Genomic DNA, 25,005 nt, shown 5'->3' on the forward strand with positions numbered 1-25,005 from the left:
TTTCCCTTCTTTCAGCACTTTGAATATATGGTATCATTCCCATTTGTTCTATAACGTTTCTGCTAAAAAATCTACTGATAACATTATAAAGTTTCCCTTGTATGTGAAGAATCTCTTATCTCATGTTGCTTTCATGATTCTTGCTTTGTCTTTGAATTTTGACAATTTAATTTTAATATGTCCCAGGGAGGTCTTCATTAGGTTCTTCTTACCATAGGTAGGTATTTTGAGCTTTGTGAAACTGGTTGTTCATATCCTTTTACAGATTTGGGGAGTTTTAAGACATTATATCTTAAAATAATCTTTTTTTTTCTTTCTTTCTTCTGAAAATCCAAAAATGTGTATGTTTGTTAACTTTATGATATACTATACAGCCTATATGCTTCCTTTATGCTTTCATTTTTTTCTAATTGATTACTTTCTTTTCTTTTTCTTTTTTTTGTCAGCATACCCAAAGAATGAGATTACTTTGCTGATTTTTTTTTTTTTTTTTCATGACTGAATCTCTTGTTAAAACTGTTACATTTTTTTCAGTTCTTCCATTTTTCACTTTAGTTCCAAGATTTCTGTTTGGTTCTTTTTAATGGTTTCTATTTCTCTATTAAAACTCATATTGTTCCAGTATTATATTATAAAACTTTTTAGTTATCTATCTGTGTTCTTTTGCATCTCATGGAAATTCTTTAAGATGATTATTTTGAATTCTTCATCAGCCAACTTTCAGATCGCCATTTCTTTGGAGATGATAACTAGGGATTTTTAGTTTCCTTTGGTGGTGGTGGTTTGCTCGATTCTTTATAATCTTTGTACCATTATGTTTATGTCCCTGAATGTGAAGGAGCAAACATCTCCTCCAGTTATTATAGACTAGTTTTGGGAAATAAATACTTTTTTCTTTCGGATCCCTGAGCTGATGAGATTTTGACTAAGATTGCAGTTGAGTGTGTTGGAGCGTCACATGATTGTTACTGGGTCTGCAATGGTTTTTTGGTTGACAGACCCATTAGCAGGGCATAGACAGTCATGGATCCTGTCCGTTCTCTGGGAAGACAACTTTCTTCAGGATCTTGAGCATTGGGGCTGTTTCCAGGATAAGGAATTGCAATTGTTTCTGCAGAGTGGGGTTGCTGATAGAGTAGATGTGGACAGGTGTGGCTCCTGCTGAGTCTCTGGAAGTGCTTTCATCCAGTCATTGAATAAGTCACCGATGGACATGACTGACTGCTGGAACTGATTCATAGGGCTGCTGCAGGATATACAGCTGAGATGAAAATCTCAGTTGTCTCTGGGATCATGGCATGCCTTCCTCCAGGTTTCTGGGTGAGTAGGACTGCTCCCAGACCCTGGCTGACAGAAAATAAAGCTAGGTTACAGGGCTACTTTAAGGGCTGCTTTAAGATTAACAGTGAGATTAATGTCAGCAAGTCTAGCTCCAGGGGCAGAGATGTGTATGTTTTTAGGCAGATTTCATGTTGAGCAAAACTCCTGAACTGTGGCTGCATGAAACTGGAACAAAGTTTCAGTGCCACTACTTGATTCCCATTCAGCTCAGTGTTGACAGTCCTAAATCCAGGGTCACAGATGGATGTTTCTTCCTTAGGCTGTCTGTGTGGACAGAGTTTTTTCCAGACCATGACTGAGAGGTGAGGGAGATAGATTTTGCCTTATTCAGGGGCCACAGACAGGACCAGGGTCTTCAGGACTGTCACCTGAATCTCAGGTTGGAATGAATCCCCCTGGTTTCTTGGCAGAGTTTTCGAGTGGCAGGACCAAGGCCAAGTGAGCTACAGCTAAATCTACAGTGGGATATGGCGTGTGTGTGTGTGTGTGTGTGTGTGTGTGTGTGTATCTGTGTGTGTGTCTCCAGAACCATGATCAATAAGCTACCCTTTGGTTAAGGACTTGTCCTCAAATTGTCCTCTTTGATCATGGGCTCCACAGCATCACAAATTCTGACCTGGATTGCAAAGCTCTCATAAAGGCAGTTGTGCTTGGCACAGCTGCCTCATTATGTTGTGAGAAATATGCATGGGGGCCTCCTATTTGGTCATCTTGCTTATGTTACTAATCCTATAAGTTTCACTTTCTGAAATATATATCAAATTTGTCTGTGATTTTTAGATTCAAAAGTTCTGAAATAAAATGCTCAAATGTACACATTTTTGTATAAGATGTAAATTAGATTACTAGCGGGCATCACATATTTATTAATATGTTTCATTGTAAGTTTACTGTAAGCAAAAAAGAATTATTAAGATTTATATCCTTTTTTTAGCCTGTATTTAAATGACGTATAATTTAATCCCAAATAGTGATTTTATATTTCAGTATTTCTCACTGTTTTGCAACTTTATGTTGTTCCTTTATTTGGAAATAGAAAGCTTTTCTTAGCTTCTAAAGTCTTTATTAATGCTATTGTATCTTATGTAAGAATAACACCAATATATTGATAACACAATAAAGAAGTTTTCCTAGTGTCTTTTAAATATTTATTCATTAAAATTTTCTCATTAGAGCTAATTATTAATGATTGTAATGCATTTTCTGTGACATTTTACTGCCGTTCATTGAATGCCAATGATTCAAAGTGCCTGTTCTTCCTGGGTACGCACAGTTGATAATTGTAAATATCTATAGGATTATATTTTAATAGAATATACATGTGGTATTCATTATTTTATACACTAAAATTTCTCTTACTCTTGTTATTGATTCCATATGATTGTGTTTCTTTTTTTTTTCAGACATGTTTTCTTAGATCGGTTAATTGTATTTTTGCTTTTCAACTTTGGTATTATGAATTGGATGATAATTTTCAACTCTGTATGCTTAAAGACAATATGATGTTTAATTTATATATGAATTAGCTATATGTCTTTTTCTTGTAAAAAAAAAAAAAAAGAAAAAACTACGTGTTTTTCACCTGTAGAAATATTGCCTCTACTTTGTTCATGACTTGTATACGTTTTTTTTCTTAGCTGTTGATGATTGCTTTATTCTGTCTAGATGAAGCATGTGCTACCATGCCTGGGTAATGTTTAAAAATTTTTGCAGAGATACAGTCTCATTACATTGCCCAGGCTGGCCTTGAACTTAAACTTGTAATCATGAAGATTTATATCTTAATAATTTTTTTAAGTATAAAATGTATTAGTGTTAAGTATAGTCATATTGTTTTACAAGAGGTTTGTAGACCATTTATTTTATTTTTTTAATTTTATTTTACTCTAAGTTCTGGGGTACATGTGCAGATCTTATAGGATTGTTACACATGCCATGGTGGTTTGCTGCCTGCATCCCCCTGTCACCTACATTAGGTGTTTCTCCTAATGTTATCCCTCCCCAGCCTCCCCACCCCCTGTTATCCCTACCCTAGCCCCCACCCCCCAACAGACCCCAGTGTGTGATGTTCCCCTCCCTGTGTCCATGTGTTCTCATCATTCAACACCCACTTATGAGTGAGAACATGTGTGTGGTGTTTGGTTTTCTGTTTTTGTGTCAGTTTGCTGAGAATGATGGTTTCCAGATTCATCCCTGTCACTGCAAAGGCCATTAACTTATCCTTTTTTAAGGCTGCATAGTATTCCATGGTGCATATGTGCCATATTTTTCTTATCCAGTCTATCTTTGATGGGCATTTGGGTTGGTTCCAAGTCTTTGCTGTTGTAAACCGTGCCACAATGAATGTACATGTGCATGTGTCTTTATAATAGAACAATTTATAATCCTTTGGGTATATACCCTGTAATAGGATTGTTGGGTCAAATGGTATTTCTGTTTCTAGATCCCTGAGGAATTTCCACACTGTCTTCCACAATGGTTGAACGAATTTATACTCCCACCCACAGTGTAAAAGCATTCCTATTTCTCCACATTCTCTCCAGCATCTGTTGTTTCTAGATTTTTTAATGATCGCCATTCTGAATGGTATGAGATGGTATCTCAATGTGGTTTTGATTTGCGTTTCGCGAATGACCAGTGATTATGAGCACTTTTTCATGGTTGTTGGCTATGAAAATGTCTTCTTTTGCAAAGTATCTGTTTATATCCTTTGCCCACTTTTTGATGGACCATTTTTATCTTACAAAAGTCAAAGTGAATACCGGTTAAACGACACATTGTCCTTTCCACACTTCTCTCCAGCTCCCGAAGAGCACCATTCTGTTTAATGTTTCTGTGAGTTTGGCTACTTTAGACACTTTATATAAGTGTAATCAAATGGTGTCTCTTCCTTTTTCACTATCTTATTTCACCTAACATAATTGTTCTCAAGTTTTGTCCTTATTATACAACTTGTCAAAGTGTGTCTTATTATTTTTTTGGGGGGATGGAATCTTGCTCTTTTTACCAGGCTGGAGTGCAGGGGCGCGATTTTGGCTCACTGCAACCTCTGTCTCCCGGATTCAAGCGATTCCCCTGCCTCAGCCTCCTGAGTAGCTGGGACTACAGGCGTGTGCCACCACACCCGGCTAATTTTTTTTTCAATTTTAGTAGAGACGGGGTTACACCATGGCCAGGATGGTCCTGACCTCCTGATCCACCTGCCTTGGCCTCCCAAAGTGCTGGGATTACAGGTGTGAGCCACTGCACACGGCAAAATGTCTCTTATTTTTAAGGCCCAGTAATGTTCTGTCGTATATGTGTGCTACATTTGTTTAATCTGCTCATCCATAAAGGGACATTTTGATTGCTTCCAGGTATTGTCTTTTGTGAGCAATGCTGCAGGGTGCATGGGTTTGCAAATATCTATTCCATGTTCTGTTTTGAATATGTCTGGAAGATTTTGGATAATACGGATGTAGTACCATGTGTATGTTCTTGCTTTTTATTGCCTCACCCTTTGATATTATATCCAAAAATTCATTGCCAAGACCAGTTTTCATAACCAAGCTTTCCCCTTATGTGTTCTTCTAGGAGTTTTACATTTATAGGTTTATGTTTAAGTTTTGGTTTGCTTTTTTAATTGATACAATGTTAATTATACCTATTTATGGGGTACAATTATAAATATATGTGTGTGTTTTATAATGATCACAAACAGGGTATTTAGTGTATTACCTCATTTATTTGGTAATTCTTTGTGATAAGAACATTCATTCAAAAATCTCTCTTCTGTTATATTTTAATCTTTATTGTTTGTAAAGACAGAATCTCACTCTGTCACCCAGACTAAAGTGCAGTGGCACAATTGTAGTTGACTGTAACTTCAAACTCCTGGGCTCAAGTGATCCTCCTGCCTCAGCGCCCCAAGTAGCTGGGACTACAGGCGTGTGCCACCATGCCTGGCTAATGTTTAAAATTTTTTGCAGAGTTAGGGTCTCACTATATTTCTCAGGCTGGCCTTGAACTCTTGACCTCAAGTGGTCCTCCTGCTTCAGCTTCTCAAAGTGCCGAGATTACAGGCATGTAACCCTGTGACTGGCCTTTTCTAGCTATTTTGTAGTATGCAATACCTTCCTGTTAGCTATTGTTATCCTACTGTGTTATAGAACACCAGAACTTATTTCTCCTATGTAATTGTAACTTTATACCTTTTAGCCAACCTCTTTCTATTCCTTCCCCTTCAGTCTCTGGTAACCATTGTTATACTCTCTACTTACATCAACTTTTTTTTTTTTTTCATTAGACAGAGTCTAGCTCTGTCTACCAGGCTGGAGTGCAGTGACGTGGTCTCAGCTCACTGCAACCTCTGCCTCCTGTGTTCAAGCTATTCTCCTGCCTCAGCCTCCCGAGTAGCTGGGATTACAGGCGTGCACCATCGTGCCCAGCTAATGTTTTGTGTTTTTAGTAAAGACGGGGTTTCACCATGTTAGCCAGGCTGGTCTTGAACTCTTGACTTAAAATGATCTACCTGCCTTGGCTTCCCAACGTGCTGGGGTTAGAGGCGTGAGCCACTGCGCTGTGCCCTTTTTTTCTTTCTTTTTGTTTTTTAGGTTACTCATTTGAGTAAGATCAAGAAGGATTTATCTTTCTGTATATGGCCCATTCACTTAACATGATATCTCAAGGTTTATCCATATTATTGCAAAGGACAGGATTTTAGTTTTTAATGGTTGAATAGTATTTAATTGTGCTTGAACACCACATTTTCTTTATCTGTTTATCTCTTGCCATACATTTGGATTGATTTCATATCTTGGCTATTATAAAGAGTGCTGCAGTAGACATGGGAATACAGCTATGTTTTTGACACACTGATTTCCTTTCTTTTGGATATATACCCAATAGTGGAATTGCTAAATCATATGGCAGCTGTATTTTTAATTTTTCAGGAACCTCCACTCCATATTCTTCTATAGTGGCCATACTACTTTACAATCACATCAACAGTATACATGTGTTCCCTTTGCTTCACATCCTCACCAATACTTGTTTTAGTTATATTTTTCGTCTTTTTGATTATAGTCATTTTAACTAGAGTGTGATAGTATCTCATTGTGGTTTAGATTTGCATTTCTTTGATGGTTAGTGATGTTGATCGTCTTTTTATGTACCTGTGGGCCATTTGTATGTCTTCTCTTCACTAATGTCTATAAAGGTCTTTGGCACATTTTAAAATTGGATTATATGTTTGTTTTATTTTGAGATTTCAGATTTCTTATATACTTGATATTAAACTCTTATCATATGTATAGTTTGTGAATATTTTCTCCCATTGTCTACTTTGTCACTTCCCTCTCTTATTTCATTTGATATGCAAAAGTGCTTTAGTTTCATGTAATCTCATTTGCCAATTTTTGTTTAGGTTGCCTTTGCTTTGAAGTCTTTCCAAGTCCAATGTTGTATTTGCCCTGTTTTCATCTAATAGTTTCATAGTTTGGGGCATTACATTTAAGTCTTTAATCCATTTTGAATTGGGTTTTGTATATGATGAGGGTGAGGAATCTAGTTTTATTCTTCTGCATATGGATATTCAGTTTTTCCTGCACCATTTATTAAAGAGACTCTCTTTTCCCCAAAGGATGTTCTTGGCATCTTTGTTGAAAATAAGTCAACTTTTGGTGCATGAGTTTATTGAAGCATATTAGGTGCATGAGTTTATATGAGGCATATCGGTCTGTGTGTTTGTTTTAATGCCAGTGCAATGCTGTTTGGGATACTGTAGCTTTGTAGCAAATTTTGAAGTCAGATAGTGTGATGCCATCAGCCTTGTTCCTTGTGCTCAGGATTGCTTTAGCTATTCAGGGTATTTTGTGGTTCCATGTACATTAAGTTTTTATTTTTTCTATTTCTGTGAAGAATGTCATTGGTATTCTGATAGAATTTGCATTAAATCTATAGGTCACTTTGGGCAGCATGCCCATTTTAATAATATTCTTCCAATATATAAACACAATATATTTTCATTATTTACATGTATTTCATTTTTTAAATTCATGTTTTATGATTTTCAGTGTAGAGATCATTCACCTTTTTATTTAAGTTTATTGCTGGGTATCAATTTTTTGTAATTATTTGTATAAACAGAAAAAGTATTTGACAACATTTAATATTCTCTACAGTGAAAACTCTAAGCAAATTATGTATAGAAGGCATGTATCTCAGAACAGTAAAGACATATATGACAAGGCAGTGTTAATGTACCAAACAGGGAAAAGTTGAAAGTGTTATCTCTGAGATCTGGAACATGAAAAGGATACCCCACTTTCACCACTCCTATTCAACATAGTACTGGAAGTCCTAGCCAAAGCAATTAGTCAAGAGAAAGAAATAAAAGACATCCAAATTGGAATGGAAAATATGAAATCATCCTTGTTTACAGACAAAATGACCTTGTGTATTTAAAAAACATAGACATGACATGAAAAACCTGTTAGAATTAATAAACAAATTCTGTGATGTTGCAGGATCCAAAATCAACATACAGATATCAGTAACATCTCTGTGCTGATAGAAAACCATCTGAAAAAGAAAATAAAAAATGCAAGTTACTGTAGCTACAAAAAATAAGTCAGTCCATTTTAGTTCATGTTTGCAAATGTGGAAGGTAAAGTCCATCTTAATTTTTTTCCTTGTGGATTTCCGATATTCTCAACCCTGTTTATTGAAGAGGCTGTTGTTTCCTCGTTGTGAATTATTGGAACCCTTCTTGAAAGTAAGTTTACTATATACATGAGGGTTTCTGGACTCTCCAATCTGTTTCATCTTTTATTTATCTTTATATCAGTAGCATACTGTTTTGAGTACAATAGTATTGTAGTATGTTTTGAAATCAGAAAGCATGATGCCTCTTTGTTTTTCTTTCCCAAGATTGTTTATCCATCTGTGGAAGATTGTTTATCCATCTGTGGTTTCTCGAGATTCCATAGACATTTTAGACTATTTTAATACTTATACAAAAGTTCCATTAATATTTTGATGGAGAGTACATTGAATCTGTAGTTTACTTTCAGCAGTATTGACATCTTAACAATATTGTCTTCAAACTCTTGAAAAAGAGTGTGTTTGAGAGTTTATTTAATTTCCACATATTCGTGGGCTTGCCATTTTTCTTTCTGTTCTTAACTTCTAGTTTTATTCTGTTGTAGCAAGAAGTAATGCTTTGTGTGATTTTCATCCGCTTAAATTTGGTAAGACTTTTTTTTTTACAGCTAAACAGGTTGTCTGTCTGTGATAATGTTTCATGTATGGTTAAGGGTATTGTGTATTCTGCTGTTGAATGATCAGTTCTGTATATGACTGTTAGGTCTGATGGTCTATAGTGTTGTTCAAGTCCTCTGTTTCCTTATCGATCTTCTGTCTCTTTTATTCTTCCCATTAGTGAAAGTAGAGTAAGGAAGTCTCCTACTACTATTGTACTGCTGGCTGCTTACTGCTTCAATTCTGTAAAAGTTTGCTGGTTGCTGCACATATTTGGGACCTGTGATGTTAGGTGCATATATGTTAATATTTATTATAGCTTCCTGGAAAATGGACCCTTTAATAATTGTATAATGCCGTTTCTTGTCTCTTGTGACATGTTTTGATATAACATGTATTTTAACTAATATGACAGTATTTTACTTTGCACACTATTTTTTTCCATTTTTTCATGTTAAGCTTATGTGTGTTCTTAGATCTAAAGTTGGTCTTCTGTAGAAAGCATGGAGTTGGATCTTGTTTGTTGAATTTATTCTGCCAAGTTATATCTTTTGAATTCATTCATTTATACATAAAGTGATTACTGAAAGGGAATGACTCACTGTTGCATTTTGTTCACTTTTTTGTTTTAGGTCTTGCATCTATTTTGGTCCTGTTTTCCTCTCTATCTTCCTTAGTGTTCTGTTGATTTTTGTAGTGACATGTTTTAATTCCTTTCCCACTTCTGTCTGTGTATCTGTTATAGGTATTTGCTTTGTGGTTGCTATAGATATTATGTAAAACATCCTAAAGTTATAACAATCTACCTCAAGCTGGTAACCTTAATTGCATACAGAAATCTTGCCTCTTTATGAACCCTCCATTGTATTTTATTGATATCACAGATTCTATCATTTTTTATTATAAATCCATTAGCACAGATTTATGGTTATTTTTAAGTGTTTGACTTCTCAAATCTTTAGCAGAATTAAAAGTATTCTATGTACCATCATTATAATACAGAATATTTTTCTTGTTTATATAATTACTGTTACCAGAAAATTTTTTATTTTTATATAATTTGTGTTGCTGTTTACCATCATTTTATTTTTCAATGTGAAGAGCTACCTCTACTTAGCACTTCTTTTAGAACAGATCTGGTGGATATAAATTCATTCAGCTTTTGTTAATATTGAGTATTTTTTATTTCCAAATTTTTAAAGGATAGTTTTGGCAGATAACATTTTCCTGATTGGTAGTTGTTTAGCACTTTGAATATATCATTCTTCAACTTTCTGACCTGAGAGATTTTTTACTGAGACATCTGCTGGTCATCCTATAGGAGTGGGCCATGTATATGTCAAGTCAGTTTTTTATCTGGCTTCTAATTCTCTTTGTTTGCAACTTTTCAATCTCTGATTATAATGTGTCTTGTGGGTCTCTGTGTTGTTACTAGTTAGAGTTGGTAGAGTTTCATTACATTTTAGGCCATTGTCTGCCTCCAATTTAGAAAATTCTCAGCCATCATTTCTTCAAATAAATTTCCTACTCTTTTCTCTCTCTTTGCATTCTAGAATTCCCATTATGAGTATATTGGCCTACTTGATAGTACCCCATTAGTCCCTTAGGCACTCTGTTGTTTTCTTTCATTTTATTTCCTTTTTGCTGTCCTGACCATATGCTTTCAAATAACCTATTATTGAGCTTGTTGGTTTTTTTTTTTTTCCCCCACTAAATCAAGTTTGCTGTTGAACCCTCTAGTGAATCCTTAAATTCAGTTATTTTTCAGTTCCACACTTTGTGTTTTTATAGCTTTAATCTCTGTTGATAAGCTCATTTTCTTCATGCATTTTTGTCTTCTTTTGTTTGTCTGTGTTCTCCTTTAACTGAGTGAGCATCTTTAAAATAGATATTTTACTAGGCACAGTGGCATGTGCCTGTTATCCCAGCTACTTTGGATGGTAAGGCAGGAAGATCACTTGAGGCCAGCCTGGGCAATATTGCAAGACCTTGTGTCTAAGATTTTTTAAAAAATTAGTTGTTGTGGCATGTGCCTGTAGTCCCAGTGACTCAGGAGGCTGTGTCAGGAGGATTGCTTGACCCCAGGAATTTGAGGATAGGGTACATTGAGCTATGATTGTACCAGCATACTCCAGTCTGAGTGACAGAGTAAGACCCCATTTTTTCTTTTTTCTTTTTTAAATATAATTTTGACTTTTATTTTAGATTTAAGTTGTACATGTGCTGGTTGATTATGTGGGTATATTGCATGACACTGGTTTGGGGTATGAATAATCCCATCACCCAGATAATGAGCATAGTGCCCAGTAGGTAGTTTTTCAGCCCTTGCCTCCTTCCTTTACTCCCCCTCTATAAGTCCCCATTGTCTCTTTTTCCCATCTTTATGTCCATATGTACCCAATGTTTAGTTCCCTCTTATAAGAAAATGGTCTTTGGTTTTCTATTCCTTTGTTAATTTACATAGGATAATAGCTGCATCCATGTTGCTGCAACAGACATGATTTTATTCTTTTTTTAATGGCTGCATAGTATTCCATGGTGCCTACGTAGCACATTTTCTTTAACCAATCCACCACTGATGGGTACCTAGGCTGATTCCATCTTTTTCGTATTGTGAATATTACTATGATGAACATATGAGTGCATGTGACTTTTTGGTAGAACAATTCATTTTCCTTTGGGTATACACTGAGTAATAGGAATGCTGGGTCAAATGATAGTTCTACGTTCTTTCAGAAATCTCCAAACTGTTTTCCACAGTGACTGAGTTCGTTTAATCACATCCCATCAGAAGTGTGTAAGTATTCTGTTTACTGTACAGCACTTGCCAGCATCTGTTTTTTGACTTTTCAATAATTACTATTCTGAGTGGTGTAGATGGTAGCTCAGTGTCATTTTGATTTGCATTATTCTGATGAGTAGTGATGTATAACATTTTTTCATATACTTGTTGGTTGCTTGTATGTCTTCTTTTGAGAAGTGTCTGCCCTTGCCCTTTGCCCACTTTTTAATGGAGTTATTTTTTTTTCTTGTTAATTTAAATTTCATATGGATTCTGGAATTAGGCCTTTGTCAGGAACATAGTTTGTGAATATCTTCTCCTGTTCTGTAGGTTGTTGATTCGGTTCACAGTTTCTTTTGCTGTGTAGAAACTCTTTAATTAGGCCCTATTTGTTAATTTTTGTTTTTGCCACAATTGCTTTTGAGAACTTTGCCATAAATTCTTTGCCAAAGTCAGTGTCTAGAATGGTATTTGCCAGGTTTTCTTCTAGTATTTTTGTTGTTTGAGGTTCTGAATTTAAATCTTTAATCATCTTGAGTTAATTTTTATATATGGTGAAATGTAGGAGTCTATGTTCATTCTTCTGTATATGGTTAGTCAGTCATCCCAGAACCATTTATTATATAGGGAGTCCTTTCGCTGTTGCTTATTTTTGTTGACTTTGTGGAAGATTGGATGATTTTAAGTGTGTGCCTCTATTTATTTCTGGGTACTCTATTCTGTTCCATTGGTCTATGTGTCTTTTTTTTCAATTAAATTTTTGTTTTTCCTTATTTCCTTTAGCAAAAAAGGGTGGATACATTTGCAAAGCTTGCAGGGTTGTTACATAGGTATACGTGTGCCATGGTGGTTTTCTGCACCTATTGACTCATCCTGTATGTTCCCTCCCGTTGCCCCCCAACCCCCAACAGGCCCTGGTATGTGCTGTTTTCCTCTCTGTGCCCATGTGTTCTCATTTGTTCAACTCCCACTTATAAGTGAGAACATGTGGTGTTTTGGTTTTCTGTCCCTGTGTTAGTTTGCTGAGGATGATGGCTTCCAGCTTCATCCATGGCCCTGCAAAAGACATGATCTCATTCTTTTTTATGGCTGCATAATATTCCATGGTATGTAAGTAGCACATTTTCTTTATCCAGTCTATCATTGATGGGTATTTGGATTGGTTCCATGTCTTTGCTGTTGTAAATAGTGCTTCAGTAAACATACGTGTGCATGTGTATTTATAGTAAAATGATTTATATTCCTTTGGGTATACACCCAGTAATGGGATTTCTGGGTAGAATCATACTTCTGGTTCTCTATCGTTGAGGAATCACCGCACTGTCTTCCACAGTGGTTCAACTTATTTACATTCCCACCAACAATGTAAAAACATTACAATTTCTCCATAGCCTCACCAGCATCTATTGTTTCTTGACTTTTTAATGATTGCCATTCTGACTGGCATGAGATGGTATCTCATTATGGTTTTGATTTGCATTTATCTGATGATCAGTGATGTTGAGATTTTTTTCATACGTTTGTGGGTTACATAAATGTCTTCTTTTAAGAAGTGTCTGCTCATACTCTTTGCCCACTTTTTGATGTGGTTGTGGTTTTTTTTTTTTGTAAATTTGTTTAAGTTTCTTATAAATTCAGTATATTAAACCTTTGTCAGATGGGTAGATTGTAAACATTTTCTCCAAATTTGTAGGTTGCCTATTCACTCTGATGATTGTTTCTTTTGCTGTGAAGAAGCCCTTTAGTTTAATTAGTTCCCATTTGTCAATTTTGGTTTTTGTTGCAATTGCTTTTGGTGTTTTCATCATGAAGTCTTTGCCCATGCCTATGTCCTCAATAGTATTGCCTAGATTTCTTCTAGGGTTTTTATGGTTTCGGGTTTTACATTAAGTTGTTAATCCATCTTGAGTTAATTTTTGTATAAGGTGTAAGGAAGGGGTCCAGTTTCTGTTTTCTGCATATGGCTAACCAGTTTTCCCAGCACCATTTATTAAATAGGAAATCCTTTCCCCATTGTTTGTTTTTGTCAGGTATGTGGAAAATCAGATGGTTGTAGATGTGTGGTGTTATTTCTGAGGTTTCTGTTCTGTTCCATTGGCCTATATATCTGTTTCAGTACTAGTACCATGCTGTTTTGGTTACTGTAGTCTTGTAGTATAGTTTGAAGTCTGGCAATGTGTTGCCTCCAGCTTTACTCTTTTTGCTTAGGATTGTCTTGGTAATATGAGGTCTTCTTTGATTCCATGTGAAATTTTAGTTTTTTTCTACTTAAATGAAGAATGTCAATGGTAGTTTGATGGGAATAGCATTTAATCTATAAATTACTTTGGGCAGTATGGCCATTTTCATGATGTTGATTCTTCCTATCCATAAGGATGGAATATTTTTGCATTTGCTTGTGTCCTCTCTTATTTCCTTGAGCAGTCGTTTGTAGTTCTCCTTGAATAGGTCCTTCACATCCCTTGTTAGCTGTGTTCCTAGGTATTTTATTCCCTTTGCGGCAATTGTGAATGGGAGTTCATTCATGATTTGACTCTCTGCTTGTCTGTTGGTGGTATAAAGGAAAGCTTGTGATTTTTGCACACTAATTTTGTATCCTGAGGCTCTTCTGAAGTTGCTTATCAGTTTGAGTTTTTAGGCTGAGATGACTGGGTTTTCTAAATATAAAATTATGTCACCTGCAAACAGAGACAATTTGACTTCCTCTCTTCCTATTTGAATACCATTATTTCTTTCTCTTGCCTAATTGCCTTGGCCAGAACTTCCAATACTATGTTGAATAGGAGTGGTGAGAGAGGGCATCCTTGTCTTGTACTGGTTTTCAAAGGGAATACTTCCAGCTTTTGCTCATTCAATATGATATTTGCTATGTTTTTGTCATAAGTAGCTCTTATTTGAGATATGTTCCATCAGTACCTAGTTTATTGAGAGTTTTTAATATGAAGGGATGTTGAATTTTATCAAAGGCCTTTTCTATATCTATTGAGATAATCATGTGTTTTTTGTCTTTGGTTCTATTTATGTAGTGGATTACCATTTATTGATTGCATATGTTGAACCAGACTCGCATCCCAGGGATTAAGCTGAATTGATCATGGTGGATAAGTTTTTTTATGTGCTGCTGGAGTCAGTTTGCCAGTATTTTATTGAGGGTTTTCGCATCAATGTTCATCAGGGATATTAGTCTGAAGTTTTCTTTTTTTGTTTTCTCTCTTCCTGGTTTTGGTCTCAGGATGATGCTGGCTTCATAAAATGAACCAGAGAAGAGTCCTTCCTTTTCAATTGTTTGGAATAGTTTCAGAAGAAATGGTACCAGCTCCTTATTGTACTTCTGGTAGAATTCGGCTGTGAATCCATTTGGTCCTGGGCTTGTTTTAGTTGGTAGGCTATTAATTACTACCTCAATTTCAGAACTTATTACTGGTCTATTTAGGGATTTGACTTCTTCCTGGTTTAGTTTTGGGAGGGTGTATGTGTCCAGGAATTTATCTATTTCTTCTGGATTTTCAAGTTTATTTGTGTAGAGGTGCTTATAGTATTCTCTGGAGATAGTTTGTATTTCTGTGGGGTCAGTGGTGATATCCCCTTTATCATTTTTTATTGTGTTTATTTGATTCTTCTCTTTTTTCTTCTTTACTAGTCTAGCTAGCAGTCAAATCTATTTTTTTCCCATTTATTTATTTTATTGCATTTTAGGTTTTGGGGTACATGTGAAGAACATGCAAAATTGTTGCATAGGAACACACGTGGCAGTGTGATTTGCTGCCTTCCTTCCCATCACCTACATCTGGCATTTCTCCCCTTGCTATAAAACCAGCTCCTGGATACATTTATTTTTTGGAGGGTTTTTCATATCTCTATCTCCTTCAGGTATGCTCTGATCTTGGTTATTTCTTGTCTTCTGCTAGCTTTTGGATTAGTTTGCTCTTCCCTGTCTAGCTCTTTTAATTGTAATGTTAGGGTGTTGATTTAAGATCTTTCTAGCTTTCTTATGTGGGCATTTAGTGCTACAAATTTCCCTCTTAATACTGCTTTAGCTGTGTCCAAGAGATTTTGGTTCGTTGTCTCTTTGTTCTCATTGGATTTCTGCCTTAATTTCTTTATTTACCCAGGAGTCATTCAGGAGCAGACTGCAATTTCCATGTAATTGCATGGTTTTGAGTGAGTTTCTTAATCCTGAGTTCTAATTTGATTGCACTGTGGTCTGAGAGACTGTTGGTTATGATTTCAGTTCTTTTGCATTTGCTGAAGGGTGTTATACTTCCAATTATGTGGTCAATTTTAGAATAAATGCCATGTGGCACTGAGAAGAATGTATGTTCTGTTGGAGTGGAGAACTCTGTAGATGTCTATTAGGTCCATTTCATCCAGAGTTGAGTTCAAGTACCAAATATCCTTGTTAATTTTCTATCTCATTGACCTGTCTAATATTGACAGTGGAGTGTTAAAGTCTCCCACTGTTATTGTGTAGGAGTCTAAGTCTCTTCGTAAGTCTCTAAGAAGTTTTTTTATGAATCTGGATGCTCCTGTATTGGGTGTATATATATTTAGAATAGTTCACTCTTCTTGTTGAATTGTTCCCTTTACCATTATGTAATGCTTTTCTTTGCCTTTTTTGATATTTGTTGCTTTAAAGACTATTTTGTCAGAGACTAGGATTGCGACCCTGGCTTTTTGTTGTTGCTGTTGTTGTTGCTTTTCATTTGCTTGGTAAATTTTCCTCTATCCCTTTATTTTGAGCCTATATGTATGTGTCTTTGCACATGAGATTGGCCTCCTGAATACAGCATACCAATGAGTCTTGACTTTTTATCCAATTTGCCAGTCTGTGTCTTTTAATTGAGACATTTAGCCCATTTATGTTTAAGGTAAGTATTGTTATGTGTGAATTTGATCCTGTCATCATGATGCCATTTGGCTGTTTTGTGCACTAGTTGATGCAGTTTCTTCATAGTGTCACTGGTCTTTATATTTTGGTATGTTTTTCCAGTGACTGGTACCACTTTTTCCTTTCGATATTTAGTGCTCTTTTAGGAGCTTTTGCAAGGCAGTCCTGGTGGTAACAAAATTCCTCAGCATTTGCTTGTCTGGAAAGGATTGTATTTCTCCTTTGCTTATGAAGCTTAGTTTGGCCAGATATGAAATTCTGGGTTGAAAATTCTTTTCTTTAATAATGGTGAATGTTGGTCCCCAGTCTCTTCTGGCTATAGAGTTTCTGCTGAGAGGTCTACCGTTCGTCTGATAGACTTCCCATTTTAGGTGACCTGGCCTTTCTCTCTGGCTGCCCTTAACATTGTTTCCTTCATTTCGACCTTGGAGAATCTGATGATTGTGTGTCTTGGGGCTGATGTTCTCATGGTGTATCTTAGTGGGGGTCTCTATATTTCTTGAGTTTGCATGTTGGCCTGGCTTCTAGGTTAGGGAAGTTCTCCTGGATAATATCCTGAAATGTGTTTTCCAGCTTGTTTCCATTCTCCCCATCTCCTTTAGGTACTCCAGTCAATTGTAGATTTGGTCTTTTTGTGAAGTCACATCTTTCTTGGAGGCTTTGTTCATTCCTTTTTATTCTTTTTTCTCTGATCTTGTCTGCATGTCTTATTTCAGCAAGGTGGTCTTCAAATGCTGATATCCTTTCTTCTACTTGGTTGGTTTGGCTATTGATACTTGTATATGCTTCATGAAGTTCTCATGCTGATTTTTTAGCTCCATTAGATCATATATGTTCCCCTCTAAACTGTTTATTGTAGTTAGCAGCTCCTCTAACCTTTTATCAAGGTCCTTAGCTTTTTTGCATTGGATTAGAACATGCTTCTTTACTTCAGCATAGTTTTTTATTGCCCATCTTCTGAAGCCTACTTCTGTCAGTTCTTCTTCATCCAGCTCTGTGTCCTTGATGGAGAGTTGTTGCAATCATTTGGTGAAGTGGCACTCTGTCTTTTTGGGTTTTCAGCATTTTTTCTGTTGTTGATTCTTTCTCATCTCTGTGTTTGTCTAGTTTTGATCTTTAAGAGTACTGCCCCTTGAATGAAATTTTGTGGCAGTTTTTTGTTGTTGATGCTGCTGTTGTTGGTTTTTGTTTGTTTTTCTTTGAATGGTCAGATCCTACTTTTATAGGGCTGCTGCAGTTTGCTGGAGGTTCACTTCAAGCCCTATTCATCTGATTCACTCTCACACCTGGAAATGTCACTCAGGGAGGCTGGAGTACAGAAAAGATGGGTGCCTGTTCCTTCTGCTGGGCCCTGGGGGCACCATCCTGATGCCAGTAAGATTGTTCCTGTATAGGATGTCTAACAACCCTGTTGGAGGGTCTCACCCCTGTTGAGTGGCACATGGAACAGGACCTGTTTAACAAAACACTTTGTCCCTTGGTGGAAGGGGCGTGCTTCGCTGAGGGGAAGTCCACTTGTCTGGGCTGCCTGGATTCCTCAGAACTACCAGGAGGAAAGGCTAAGTCTGCTGGTCTGCAGAGACTGCTGTCACCCCTCTCTGTAGGGGCTCAGGCCCGGGGAGATCCAGGTTCTGTCCTTGAGCCTCTGGCTGGAGTTGCTGGAGTTCCTGCAGAGAGCCCCACCCAGTGAGGAAGGATGGGTCAGGGTCAGGCTTGAAGAGGCACTCTGGCTGAAGTCTGCCACAGCCAGTGTGTTGGGTTGTCAGGGCACATCTTGGGACCAAGCCATGCAGTGGACCTGACTCCAGAAGGGGAAAATGCAGCCTGGAGCTATAGAGGTAGATGCTGCCCTTCCCTCACCCAGGTAGCTTAGCATGTTGGGCAGGTATGAGTCGCAGTGCTGGCTGCTGCCCCTCCACCAAGGAGCTCAAATGGCTTAGACAGCAGGAAGCTGCAGTTGTGGTTCTGGTCGCTCCTCCCTGCAGGTGCTCCATAGGCTTAAGCAGATTCCAGCTGAGAGGCTGTTGAGAATCTGTGCAGCCCCAGGGTTGGGATGCTAAGCCCCAGTGGCGTGAGTTTAAAAGTGGGATTTTCCAATCCATGGTTGCCCAGTTCTGTGGAAAAAGCATGGTTTTCCTGGCTGGGTAGCATGCTCAGTCACCACCTCCTTGGGTTGGTGGGAGGGGGCTCTCCTGCCCCGTGTGGCTCTCAGGTGGCTGCCACACCACACTGTTATTACTTCTTCTCTGTGGATCATGCCAGCCTCCTAGTCAATTCCAATGGGAGAACCTGGATATCTTGGTTGTCGGTGAAGGACTCAAACACTTATTATGGTTCTTTTTGATGGGAGTCTCTGAACACTGCTGTTTCTAGTCAGCCATCTTGGCCCCGCCCCTGTGTGTCTGTTTTGGTGCCAGTACCATGTTGTTTTGATGACTCTAGGCTTATAATATAGTTTGAAATTGGATAATGTGAAGCCTTTGACTTTGTTCTTTTTGTTAAGGATTGCTTTGGCTATTTGAACTCTTACTTAGTTCCATATGAATTTTAGAATAGTTGTTTTCTAATACTGTGAAAAATGACATTGGTAGTTTGATAGGAATAGTATTGAATCTCTAGATTGCTTTGGGCAGTATGACCGTTTTAATGATGTTGATTCTTCTATGAGCATGGAATGCTTTTCCAGTTGTTTGTGTTGTCTGTAATTTTTTCAACAGTGTTTTATAGTTCCCCTTGTAGAGATCTTTAATTTCGTCGGTTAGATCTATTCCTGGGTATTTGTTTTTTTCTTTGTGTGCATGGCTATTATAAAAGGTAGTATGTTCTTGATTTGGCTCTCAGCTTGAATGTTATTGGTATTTAGAAATGCTATAGATTTTTGTACTTTGATTTTGTATCTTGAAACTTTACTGGAGTTCCTTATCAGTTTTAGGAGCCCTTTTGGCACAGTCTTTCCAAGTGTAGAATCATATCAACAGAGATGATATTACTTTCTTTTTTTCCTCTTTGGATGCCCTTTATTTCATTCTCTTAGCTGATTTGTCTGGCTAGTACTTCCATTACTATATTGAATAGAAGTGATGAGAGTGGGCATTCTTGTCTTGTTCTTATTTTTAAGGAAAATGCCTCTAGCTTTTGCCTGGTCAGTTTGTTGACTGTGGGTTTCTCATAGATAACTCTAATTATTTCAATACTATTTCTATCAATATACCAATGTCATTTTTCACAGAATTAGAAAAAATTATGGAACTAAGTAAGAGTCCAAATAGCCAAAGGTAGCTCTCATTATTTTGAGGTCTTCAGTGGTTAGTTCATTGAGGGTTTTTAAAAAATCATAAAGGGATGTTAAATTTTATCAAAAGCTTATCTCATATCTATTGAAATGGTGATTTATTTATTTTTATTTTTGGAGATACAGAATCCCGCCCTATCTCCCAGGCTGGAGTGCTCACTGCAACCTCCGCCTCCCGGGTTCAAGAGATTCTCATGCCTCAGCCTCTTGAGTACCTGTGACTACAGGCATGTGCCACCAACACCCAGTTAATTTTTGTATTTTTAGTAGAGACAGGGTTTCACCATGTTGGCCAAGCTGGTCTCAAACTCCTGGCCTCAGGTGATCTGCACACCTTGGCCTTCCAAAGTGCTGAGATTACAGGTGTGAGCCACTGTGCCCAGCTTTTTAAATATTAATTCTATGTGGTGAATTGTATTTATTGATTTCCATACATTAGTGCAACCTTACTTTCCAGGAATAAAGCCTAGTTGATTGTGGTAAATTGACTTTGGGTGTACTGCTAGATTTTGTTTGCTGTTATTTTGTTGAGGATTTTTGTGTCCACGTTCATCAGAGATATTGTCCTGTAGTTTTCTTTGTTCATTGTGTCTTTGCCAGGGTTTGGTAACAGAATGATGTTGGCCTCATAGAATGAGAGGAGAGGATTTCCTTTTCCTTATTTTTTGGAATCATTTCAGTAGAGTTGATACCAGCTCTTCCTTATACTTCTGGTATAATTCAGTTGTGAATCCATCTTGTCCAGGGCTTTTTTTATGGTTGGTAGGTTTTTTATTACTGATTCAATATCAGAACTTGGTACTGGTTTGTTCAGGGTTTCAATTTCTTCCTGATTCAATCTTTGGAGATTGTGTGTTTCTAGGAATTTATCCATTTTCTCTGGATTTTCTACATTATGTGCATATGAAAGATGTGTGTGTTCTGTGGTTGGTGGGTGGTGGAGTTCTGTAGATGTCTGTTAGGTCTAATTGGTCTATTCTGTAGATGCATATTAGGTCTAGTTGACCATGTGGAATTGATGTCCAAAATTTCTTTGTTAATTTTCAACCTCAGTGATGTAATGATGTCCATGGAGTGTTGAAGTACCCCACTGTTATGTCACTAATTTTTTTTCTCAGGTCTAGAAGTACTTGGTTTTATGAATCTTGGTGCTCCAAAGTTTGGTGGATAGGTGTTTAGCATAGTTAAGTATTCTTGTTAAATTGAACCCTTTATCAGTATGTGGTATATCCTTGTCATTTTGTATGTTTTTTGTCTTAATGTCCTCATTTGTTAAACGAGAGAGAATGCCAGGTGCAGTTGCTGGTGTTATCGCAGCATGTTGAGAGTCTGAAGCTGTAGGATTCCTTGGGACCAGGAATCCTTGACCAGCCTAGGTGACTTAGCAAGATCCTGTCTGTAAAATAGTTTAAAAAGTTATTGTGATGTGATGGTGCCCTCCTGTAGTCATAGCCACTTGGGGAAGTGACTAATTGGTCTATGACTAAATGACTGCTTTAGGCCAGGAATTCAAGGTTCCAGTGAGCTATGATTGCACTCTGGCCTGGTGACAGTGCAAGACCTTGTCTGTAAGACAAAGATATTTTAAATTATTTTGTAATTAGTTAATAGATTTCTATTTCTCTTAGCTTCACTTGGATATTAATATGTTAGTTAATAGATTTCTACTTCTTTAGATTCACTTTCATTTTGGTCCTTTGATTGGGCCTTGTTTTTGGTTACTTTGATGCCTTGTGATTTTGTTGGCATTTTGATCAATTAAGAGACAGCTACCTATTCCATCATTTATGGAATGAATTTGTATATTGGAAAACTGATACCCATTAGGCATTCTAGTCATTCTGGGAGATTCTTCGAACTGTTGTCAGGATGTGTCTTTTCTGGACTACGTGTGTGTATTTTCCTATTAAAAAGATTTGCATTTTTTTCTCTTAAGAGCCTTTAATCTCTCCCTTTGGCGAGTGTCTCTCTGTTGTTGTAACAAGTATTCATCTTTGTTCTCTGTTGACCTGACATGTCATTTCAACTTTATCACCATTTTCTTCAGCATCACATATTAAAGGAAGCAATGACCAGTCTTTAGATAGCCCCAGAACAACCCAGAACTTTAGACATATGTTTCACTCCTTTTTCTTTTTTTTTCCTGAGGGCAAAACAGATTGTGAAAAGTTTTTGTGTAACTGCATTGTGCTATGGTGCACAAATACAACAAACTTTCTTTCTTCTAAGTGCGACCATTCTTGGCTTTGAGTTCACCTAGGTGCTGCAAACTCAACTGGCTTTAGTTACTCTGCTGTATTTAAGTTAACATATCAATTGAGAAAACAAAGGGGCCTCAAGTTTTTGATTCAACTATCATGGTGTTCTCAACTTGGTATAATTTTGTACATTAGATTTATAAAGGATTTTCACCTAAATTTAGATTTTGGAATTTTCAAAACTTTTGGTATCTTTCAGATGTGTTTTCTCATGATACTCAAGACTTCTTGAGAAAGAAGCACATAGAAGCATCTTTCCAAAAAGTGATGTTAGATGGATATGGGAGCTGTGGCCTTCAGAATTTACACTTAAGGAAAGAGTGTGAAAGTGATGGTAAGTGTGAAGGTCACAACAGCTATTATGATGGACATACAAAACGTAGGACAACTACCTGTAACAAAAACATCAGTGTACAAGAGGTGAAAAACATGAAAAAACTCAATCCATGTCAGTTGCTTTATCTAAACCATGTGTTTCTATAACTAAATGTCAACATCAGTTTTTGAAACATACCTTTTCTTTGAAAGGAAATTTGGAAAATCTGAATAGTGACTTAGTCCATGTTTCAAATAATCATATGAATCAATTAAAATATAGAACCGGATTCAATTTGCAGTCAAATAATTTTGAAAAGGAGAGATTTAAAAATGAAGAGGTGATTTCTAAATATGATGAATTTGATGGGTCCTTTGTTAAAAGTTTGTTTCACCAACAAATAACACCTTGTTCTGCCCATGATCAATATAGAAAGGTCTTCATTCATTCATGATTGCTTAATCAATATCAGGGAATAGATAATTTGAGAAAACCTCACACATATAATAAAACTTTGACAGCCTTTAAACAGGACTCTACCATGAATAATTACCAGAATATTTGTCTTGCAGAGAATAATCAATACAATAAATCTGATGCAACAATAAGCCGAGGCATAAGCCCTAGAAGACATCAGAAAACTCATTTCCTACAGAACCATTACAAATGTGAAAAATGTGAGAAAGTCTTTCATGAATGTACCAACCATATCCATCAAAGTATCCATGTTCAGGAGAAGTCTGCCAAATGTAATAAGTGTGTAGCAACTTTTATCCAGTCATCAAACCATACTCAGCCTCAGAGAATCCACATTGGAGAAAAGTCACACAAATATAATAATGGTGAGAAAATCCTTAGTAAATTCTCAAGTCTAAGAAAACATAAGATAATCCATGATGAAGAGAAACCTTACAAATGTAAAGAATGTAGCAAAGCCTTTAACCATATTTCACACCTTACTCAACATCAAAGAATTCATAGTGGAGAGAAACCCTACAAATGTAAAGAATGTGGCAAAGCCTTCAATTCTAGTTCATATTTTACAAGACATCAGCGAATTCACACTGGAGAAAAACTTTACAAATGCAAAGCATGTAGCAAATGTTTTACTCACTCTTCAAATCTTCTTGTGCATCAGAGAATTCATACAGGAGAGAAACCTTACAAATGTAAAGAATGTGGTAAATCATTTAAAGAGTCTTCAGCCCTTGCTCAACACAAGAGAATTCATACTGGAGAGAAACCCTACAAATGTAAAGAATGCAGCAAAGCCTTTAACTGTAGGTCTTACCTAACTAAACATCAGAGAATTCATACAGGAGAAAAACTTTACACATGTAAATCATGTAGCAAATCTTTTTCCCGTTCCTCAAGTCTTATTGTCCACCAGAGAATTCATACTGGAGAAAAACCATATAAATGCAAGGAATGTGGCAAAGCCTTTAATTGCAGTTCACGCCTTACTCAACATCAAAGAATTCACACTGGAGAGAAACCCTACGTATGTAAAGAATGTGGCAAAGCCTTTAACTGTAGTTCATCGCTTACTAAACATCAGAGAATTCATACTGGAGTAAAACTTTACAAATGTAAAGCATGTAGCAAATCTTTCTCTCGTTCCTCACGTCTTGTTGCACATCAGATAATTCATACTGGAATGAAACCATATATATGTAAGGATTGTGGCATGTCCTTTAACCGGTCTTCAAACCTTAGACGACATCAGATGATTCATACTGGAGAGAAACCTTACAAATGTAAAAAATGTGGCAAATTATTTAATCGATGCTCAACTCTTACTCGACATAAGAGAATTCATACTAGAGAATCTCTGTAGTTGTAATAAATGCGGAAAGAGTTTTATCTAAAATGGAGAACTTAAGAATCACCATAGAGTTTATAAGAAAACAGACTTTACAGATTAAATTCTTATGCAGTCAGCACATTATTTGTATTGAAAACATTTGAGATTTGTATAAAGCAAACAATAATTCAATTCTCAAATTAGTTGTTATACCTTAATGTCTAGTGTTTATGTAAAAACATATAGTCTATTTTTTCTGCATCAGAGCTGTGAGAGGTCCTTCTATGGTAGATGAACATCATTAACATCAATTTATTTTCATGTAAGTTTAATGGCAAATGTAAAATGCACGAAGAAAATCTAAATAAAGATGCTTTTTGTGTTTGGATTGTAAAACAGTAATGTGTGTAAGCATAAGTACGTATGTAGGGCATTATTAAGTGGAATATCCTGAAATTATTTATTACATCAGTTGTTCCTTAAGTAGAAAAAAACTGATTGGTTATTTAAAATCCTGACATACCTCTGTAGTACAATATAGTAGTAATTTTGAATATTATTTGACATGTTAAAAATAAAAACATCTTCACAGATATCAGAGAAAAGTGAAAACTCATATCTGAAAGATCATAAATATACTTAATATAAATTTTTCAGAGGACTTAAACTTCCAATAATATTGATAATATTCTCATAGTAACTATATTGTATTCTTTCTGTTACTATATTCCTGCTTTTTGTAGCTACTGGTGTACTATGACAGTTATAATAAAGATTATATGGGAGTATTCTTAAAATCTATACTTTTAAAATCCTGAATCACTGTTTATGAAATTTTATTAAATATTTTTCTTTGCATATGCCCTTTTTCAGTGCAATTGAACATGTAGAGATTTTTCTTGGCCTTAACTTGCATTGAATGGAATATACAGATGTATCATGATAGAAAAAGATGTTATACAGGCAGAAATGCATGTGTGTGTACCTATCTGCAAATAGAAAAGAAAATCACGGATCACAACAGGAAATGTGAGAACTGTTGACTTACTACCAAACTAGAAACCTCACAGATTCTCAAAGGAAAG

At 36.4% G+C, this 25,005-nt stretch overlaps 1 protein-coding gene across 1 annotated transcript in view; it reads left to right on the top strand.

Moving 5' to 3' along the window:
- Positions 1 to 24,717, top strand: part of LOC108297369 (zinc finger protein 501-like) — a 32,722-nt gene extending 8,005 nt beyond the window's left edge. The window contains exons 3-4 of the mRNA XM_037735385.1: positions 22,000 to 22,134; positions 22,689 to 24,717. Coding sequence (XP_037591313.1) covers positions 22,000 to 22,134; positions 22,689 to 23,953 — 1,400 coding nt within the window. The 3' untranslated portion in view covers positions 23,954 to 24,717. The remainder of the gene's footprint in view (positions 1 to 21,999; positions 22,135 to 22,688) is intronic.
- Positions 24,718 to 25,005: the final 288 nt, after the last annotated feature.

Source organism: Cebus imitator, unplaced genomic scaffold, assembly GCF_001604975.1.
Source record: "Cebus imitator isolate Cc_AM_T3 unplaced genomic scaffold, Cebus_imitator-1.0 Scaffold794, whole genome shotgun sequence".
NCBI lineage: Eukaryota > Metazoa > Chordata > Mammalia > Primates > Cebidae > Cebus > Cebus imitator.